We start from the raw sequence: 8130 nt of genomic DNA on the forward strand, positions 1-8130 counted from the left end.
CAGCGCCTGTCGGAGCGCGGGGGACGGCGCGGAGGTCTCGCGGAGCCCCGCGGGAGCCTGGCCCTCCGTGCAGAGCAGTTTTCTGGAACTCTCCGCCTCCGCCTCCCCTGGGGCCCAGTGCGGCGCTGAGCCCCCGTCCGGATCTGCCTGAGGTAAGCGGACTTGGTGGCTCAGGGGTCTCTGACCCTCCTGCCTCAGCCCCAGAGCGGGGAGCGGAGCATGGGGGCGGCGGGGTCGGAGGACGCCAGTGAAAAAATGCAACAGGCGGGGCGGATCAGGAAACTCCTAGCCTGAATGTTTCCTACAGAGGGGAGACTTGTCCAAGACTGAAACTTGCTTAGATTCTTCCAGCCGCGGACGGGCACGGAGAGGCGTCTTTCGACACCGGGGTCCGAGCTCCCTCTGGCGGCTCCGCCTGAGGACAGGGACGCCCGCCTGAGGACAGGGACGCGGCCACAGGTGAGCGCCAGGCACGGAGCTACCGCCCCTAGGCCTGGCGCCTGGTCACGATTCGCCGTTCCCCCACCGAGAAAAGTGACTGGTCCGAGTAGTTCTCATTAGGAAGATACCTTATGATCCCATGAAAGCTAAACCTTCCCCCGGAATTTAAAATAAAGGTCTTTTCAACTTTTAGTTTTTTGTCCCTCGGTCCTTGGGAACAAGGAATAACAAGGATAGTAGGACTCATCTTTCTGTAAACTGCATTTGAATAGAAACATTTAAGTGACTAAAGACACTTTAGTGGCGTTAAACTATAGATATTGTCGGGAGAATTCAATCTTGTATATTTTGTGTTATTAGTTGCTTGTCGTTTGCTGATGGTCATTGGGTTCCAAATAAGTGCGTTTAAATGGATAAGAAAAAAATCCCTTGCCCTAGCTTAGGTTGCAGATAATATGAGATTTCACTGTGATTCTAAAATTTCTATCAAGTGATTGCAGAATGTTTAAGCTATCAGTTTATGTTCACTCTCAGCATACCTGGAGCCTCAGAGAATTTTTGTTTTGTCCCCCACCCCCAGAAAAGAGTGTCATGAAAAAAGAACCGAAGAGAGACCTCACTGTTGCTGAAAGGGGAATTTTCTTTCCCAGTTGGCGGTTACTTCATGATTGGACGAGAAGTATCTAGGTGGCTGAAGAGATTGCATTTTTATGGTTATACACATGAAGCTGATAAAAGAAGATATGAACATGGTTTCTCTTTGTCATAATAGGCTGATGAGTAAGTAAGCCTGAAAAATATTTGAAATGAAGGCAGGAATTTTGAATTTTTTAAAACCAACTAAGACTTTGATCACTTGTTGAGGATGTTTCTTTCTCATAAATGGAAGAAAAACATTCCCAAGACAAGAAGTATAAAACGTTGAGAGGAATGACAACTGAGTCCACTCACTCGAAGAATGTCAGTACTTTATCATCTTCTTTGGGCAAACATACACAAATGCATCATATATGTGTGGTGAACTTATCACCAGTGATGGTTTTCTATGTTAGAAATGACTCTTAATTTGAATTTTGGAGTGCTTTTTCTCTTTTTTTAACGATGTGTGTTCCAAGTCTTTGTGTTAAATAGATTAAGTAAAGGAAGTAAATGCTAAATTCATAGTGTTTTTTAACTGTACCACTTCCCTGTGTATTATGGAAAAATTAGAAATTTTAGCGTTCTTCGAAGTTTTACTGGAAGCAAAACTGTGCCAGGGACAGAGATACACAATTTAAGTTTTCTCTTTCTGGCAACTGCACTTGCTTAGAATGTACTGAATGTCAGCTGGATTTCACAGCATATCAGATTTACAGTCTTTGTTTTATCAAGGCCTTTACTGTATGTTTTGTACTAACCAGATGGGAAACACATTCAGCATCATATCTGACATGTATGCCTAAGGGAGGAGCTCCCCCATGGATCATGGCGTTAATGTTTACAGGACATTTACTATTCTTAGTATTATTGATGTTTGCTTTATCTACTTTTGAGGAATCTGTGAGCAATTACTCTGAATGGGCAGTTTTCGCAGATGATATAGATCAGTTTAAAACACAGAAAGTGCAAGATTTCAGACCCAACCAAAAGCTGAAGAAAAGTATGCTTCATCCAAGTTTATATTTTGATGCTGGAGAAATCCAAGCAATGAGACAAAAGTCTCGCACAAGCCATTTGCATCTTTTTAGAGCTATCAGAAGTGCAGTGACAGTTATGCTGTCCAACCCAACGTACTACCTACCTCCACCAAAGCATGCTGATTTTGCTGCCAAGTGGAATGAAATTTATGGTAACAATCTTCCTCCTTTAGCATTGTACTGTTTGTTATGCCCAGAAGACAAAGTTGCCTTTGAATTTGTCTTGGAATATATGGACAGGATGGTTGGCTACAAAGACTGGCTAGTAGAGAATGCACCAGGAGATGAGGTTCCAATTGGCCATTCCTTAACAGGTTTTGCCACTGCCTTTGACTTTTTATGTAATTTATTAGATAATCATCGAAGACAAAAATACCTGGAAAAAATATGGGTTATTACTGAGGAAATGTATGAATATTCCAAGGTCCGCTCATGGGGCAAACAGCTTCTCCATAACCACCAAGCCACTAATATGATAGCATTACTCACAGGGGCCTTGGTAACTGGAGTAGATAAAGGATCTAAAGCAAATATATGGAAACAGGCTGTAGTGGATGTAATGGAAAAGACAATGTTTCTATTAAATCATATTGTTGATGGTTCTTTGGATGAAGGTGTGGCCTATGGAAGCTACACAGCTAAATCCATCACACAGTATGTTTTTCTGGCCCAGCGCCATTTTAATATCAACAACTTGGATAATAACTGGTTAAAGATGCACTTTTGGTTCTATTATGCCACCCTTTTACCTGGCTTCCAAAGAACTGTGGGTATAGCAGATTCCAATTATAATTGGTTTTATGGTCCAGAGAGCCAGCTAGTTTTCTTGGACAAGTTCATCTTAAAGAATGGAGCTGGAAATTGGTTAGCTCAGCAAATTAGAAAGCACCGACCTAAAGATGGACCAATGGTTCCTTCAACTGCCCAAAGGTGGAGTACTCTTCACACCGAATACATCTGGTATGATCCCCAGCTCACACCACAGCCGCCTGCTGAATATGGTACTGCAAAAATACACACATTTCCTAACTGGGGTGTGGTTACTTATGGGGCTGGGTTGCCAAACACACAGACCAATAGCTTTGTGTCTTTTAAATCTGGGAAGTTGGGAGGACGAGCTGTGTATGACATAGTTCATTTTCAGCCATATTCCTGGATTGATGGGTGGAGAAGCTTTAACCCAGGACATGAGCATCCAGATCAGAACTCATTTACTTTTGCCCCCAATGGACAAGTATTTGTTTCTGAAGCTCTCTATGGACCCAAGTTGAGCCACCTTAACAATGTATTGGTGTTTGCTCCATCACCCTCAAGCCAGTGTAATAAGCCCTGGGAAGGTCAACTGGGAGAATGTGCACAGTGGCTTAAGTGGACTGGTGAGGAGGTTGGTGATGCAGCTGGGGAAATTATCACTGCCTCTCAACATGGGGAAATGATATTTGTGAGTGGGGAAGCCGTGTCTGCTTATTCTTCAGCGATGAGACTGAAAAGTGTATATCGTGCTTTGCTTCTCTTAAATTCCCAAACTCTGCTAGTTGTTGATCATATTGAGAGGCAAGAAGATTCCCCAATAAATTCTGTCAGTGCCTTCTTTCATAATTTGGATATTGATTTTAAATATATCCCATATAAGTTTATGAATAGGTATAATGGTGCCATGATGGATGTGTGGGATGCACACTACAAAATGTTTTGGTTTGATCATCATGGCAATAGTCCCATGGCCAGTATACAGGAAGCAGAGCAAGCCGCTGAATTTAAAAAACGGTGGACTCAATTTGTTAATGTTACTTTTCAGATGGAATCCACAATCACAAGAATTGCATATGTCTTTTATGGGCCATATATCAATGTTTCCAGCTGCAGATTTATTGAGAGTTCCGATTCTGGACTTCAGATTTCTCTCAATGTCAATAATACCGAACATGTTGTTTCTATTGTAACTGATTACCATAACCTGAAGACAAGATTCAATTATCTGGGATTCGGTGGCTTTGCCAGTGTGGCTGATCAAGGCCAAATAACCCGATTTGGTTTGGGCACTCAAGCAATAGTAAAGCCTGTAAGACATGATAGGATTATTTTCCCCTTTGGATTTAAATTTAATATAGCAGTTGGATTAATTTTGTGCATTAGCTTGGTGATTTTAACTTTCCAATGGCGTTTTTACCTTTCTTTTAGAAAACTAATGAGATGGATACTAATTCTGGTTATTGCCTTGTGGTTTATTGAGCTTCTGGATGTGTGGAGCACTTGTAGTCAGCCCATTTGTGCAAAATGGACAAGGACAGAGGCCGAGGGAAGCAAGAAGTCTTTGTCTTCTGAAGGGCACCACGTGGATCTTCCTGATGTTGTCATTACCTCACTTCCTGGTTCAGGAGCTGAAATTCTCAAACAGCTTTTTTTCAACAGTAGTGATTTTCTCTACATCAGGGTTCCTACGGCCTACATTGATATTCCTGAAACTGAGTTTGAAATCGACTCATTTGTAGATGCTTGTGAATGGAAGGTGTCAGATATCCGCAGTGGGCATTTTCGTTTACTCCGAGGCTGGTTGCAGTCTTTAGTCCAGGACACAAAATTACATTTGCAAAACATCCATCTGCATGAACCCAATAGGGGTAAACTGGCCCAATATATTGCAATGAATAAGGACAAAAAAAGAAAATTTAAAAGGAGAGAGTCTTTGCCAGAACAAAGAAGTCAAATGAAAGGCGCCTTTGATAGAGATGCTGAATATATTAGGGCTTTGAGGAGACACCTGGTTTACTACCCAAGTGCACGTCCTGTGCTCAGTTTAAGCAGTGGGAGCTGGACGTTAAAGCTTCATTTTTTTCAAGAAGTTTTAGGAGCTTCGATGAGGGCATTGTACATAGTAAGAGACCCTCGGGCATGGATTTATTCAATGTTATACAATAGTAAACCAAGTCTTTATTCTTTGAAGAATGTACCAGAGCATTTAGCAAAATTGTTTAAAATAGAGGGAGGTAAAGGCAAATGTAACTTAAATTCGGGTTATGCTTTCGAGTATGAACCATTGAGGAAAGAATTATCAAAATCCAAATCAAATGCAGTGTCCCTGTTGTCTCACTTGTGGCTGGCAAATACAGCAGCAGCCTTGAGAATAAATACAGATTTGCTGCCTACTAGCTACCAGCTGGTCAAGTTTGAAGATATTGTGCATTTTCCTCAGAAAACTACTGAAAGGATTTTTGCCTTTCTTGGAATTCCTTTGTCTCCTGCTAGTTTAAACCAAATATTGTTTGCCACCTCTACAAACCTTTTTTACCTTCCCTATGAAGGGGAAATATCACCAACTAATACTAATATTTGGAAACAGAACTTGCCTAGAGATGAAATTAAACTAATTGAAAACATCTGCTGGACACTAATGGATCGCCTAGGATATCCAAAGTTTATGGACTAAATGCTGCAGGTCAGCAGAAATTTGCACTAATAATACTTCCCAACCCACTTTGTGGATATGAATCAGAAGAGTTTGTTTATTCTTGTGTGTGTGTGTGCGTGTGTGTGTGTGTTCAGTGTTATTTGCACAGAGAGATTGTTTTAAAAAATGGCACCATATTTGGCCTAGCAGGATTTATTTTTATGCCATCACCTCCCTTGCCTTTGTTTCTGAAAATTTTGTCTGCTAAAAAGTTTCTGCTACAGAGTGGTAGATGAAGTTATATCATGGGGATCAGGGGAGATGGGGAACATTTTAAAGGTTTTTGTCTAACTGTCCTTCATCTGTAACTGTGCTAATCTATCTAGAGACCTCAAACACTGCTAAAGGCCTTGCAATTGCTGCTTTACCACGCATCTCTTGCTTTCAAGATGGACTACAAAAGTTCCTTATCCTTTTGAAAAGGTCTTCTGACACACTTACCTTGCACAAAAAGAAAAGAATTTCTTTTACTGTATATAATGTGCAGTGATATCACTGAGGAAATGGTGAAAGCTCCTATCAGAACTGTAGGATTTCTTCTGGGAAATACAGATGGAAATACAGAATGAATATGTTTTTCTGAGGTCAGAAACTGACTTTAAAAGCCTCCTTAAAGTTTTTTACTTAGAAATAATAAGGAATAAGTCTTTGAAAAATCTGGGTGCCAAGGGCTGGTAGATCATTTTAGACATGGTTGTATGTTTAAAACTCTTCTTTCACTTTTTATCCTCCCTGAAGCTACAGCTGTTCACCATCACATCTCTCCTACCCTATCCTTTCTGTCACTGTCAAGCAAAACAATCAGTAGTTACTAATTGCTAAACTCCCAATATTGTGGGGCATTTTCCTCCCAGATGATTAATTTTGCAGTAAAGACTGACACAGACTTAAAATCAAATTTATTTTTCTGGAATTAACACTCTGTGACTCAAAGTGTTGCCACCGCAGTGTCTTTTTAAACTGGAAACAGAATTGGAAAACTGCCTGACTTATCTTGCATCCCTTTGAATGAGTTTACAGACTGCCAGTGTCTGCAAAAGTTGAAAGCAAATGGGAGATGATGTCAGAGGCATCTGTTTCCTTTACCATCTGCATCTTATTATAAATGTAGTCGTCATAAAGTGTGGTTTATTTTATTTTGGTAGGATCTGAAATCAAAATGCTTTGCCATTATAAGCCAGTGGAGTAATTACAATGTATTGGATGAAAACGTAAGGCAGTGTCGAGACTTGATGAAAATCTCTGTACAGATTGCAGTCTTCTTCCTGATGTTTCAAACCGTAGTTCCCTCAAGCTCTCTAACTTGGGAGTCTGTCATTCTGACCTAGATAAAAGTGGTTCTTCCTCAGTAGTTTGTTATTATGGCAAAATGTGCCTCCAGAGTGATAAAGCTGTGGATATGTTACATTCCAGCTAAACCTAACTGGGCTGTCATTTTTCTTCCATTATAGTGTGAATGGAGGCTGCCCCCCTCCCCCACATCTTCCTTCCCATATCTCTCATGATCGTCCCTCTGTAATGTCAAAATGAGTGAAATTCATGTGAATGTAGGTTGAGAGGGCACCGAAGACCTGAATCTACACTATTATTCTCAAGAAAGATTATTCTTTCTATCTCAGAGTTACCAGCAAGCATATAAAATGCTACTTGGATGATATCTACATGAATATTGCATGCTACATGGGTGATAACACTATTTTCATTATTGGTCAGAGTCTCAGTGTTTCCATTCAATTCCTAGGATATGTGATCTTGAATCAGATCACATATAAAAAGTCTGGATTGTTAGCAGTATTAGATCTGATCAAGGTAGGAATTACAATTGGTGTGCAGGTAGCAAACAAGAAAGCAGAAACTACTGCTTCCTTTATTTTAACATTGTACAGACAATACAAAAGTGTACCTGTAGGCAGGAGAAGGCCAAATGGAGTATGTAGAGTAATAGGGGAAGAAGAGTAACAAAAAATGAAAAAAAATGAGTTACATTGAGAATGAATATGGGAACATGCCATTGAGAGCAAAATAAAGGTACAGGCTTACCAAAATGATCTTTACAATGTATCCTAGCTTTCACTCCCACGTGGCAATGCAGTTGTATTTGCCTGTTTCTGTATTCACCTACTCCCACCTCAAGGGAAAATTTTAGACATGAACCCTACTATTTAGTTAATTCTAAAATAGAAAGTTTGCTGGAGAAAGCGTCTACTCACAGATTGTCCTGTAAGGAATGTTATGTATGGGTGAGCGGGTGACACATCCATTGGCTATGTATGCATGTGATGGTGCCTGAGATCCCTGCCTTAGAAACTGAATTCCCCAGGGGATTGACTCTCCCAGCACATTCCCAGGTCCTGTACTCTTAGGGTGATCTAGGAAAATTTTAAGTAGCTTCTACTCTTATTTTTGTTCTTATCTTTAAAGTAATTAAAAGAGGGATTATCACTATCTGACACTTCTGAAAGAAATAATTATAAAATTTCTCATCTGTAAAATCCATCTTTTTCTACATTAACTTCCCCATACGTAGGCCTAATTGGGATAAATGCTTTTATTAAAATAATAGGA

General features: G+C 40.4%; 1 protein-coding gene across 1 annotated transcript; it reads left to right on the forward strand.

The window, feature by feature from the left end:
* Window positions 1–5683, forward strand: DSEL (dermatan sulfate epimerase-like). The gene is made up of 2 exons (XM_012000201.1): window positions 1–152; window positions 1022–5683. The coding sequence occupies exon 2, from the start codon at window positions 1876–1878 to the stop codon at window positions 5542–5544; it is 3669 nt and encodes a 1222-aa protein (XP_011855591.1). The 5' UTR covers window positions 1–152; window positions 1022–1875; the 3' UTR covers window positions 5545–5683.
* Window positions 5684–8130: the final 2447 nt, after the last annotated feature.

Source organism: Mandrillus leucophaeus, unplaced genomic scaffold (assembly GCF_000951045.1).
Source record: "Mandrillus leucophaeus isolate KB7577 unplaced genomic scaffold, Mleu.le_1.0 Scaffold620, whole genome shotgun sequence".
In the NCBI taxonomy this organism is placed as follows: Eukaryota; Metazoa; Chordata; class Mammalia; order Primates; family Cercopithecidae; genus Mandrillus; species Mandrillus leucophaeus.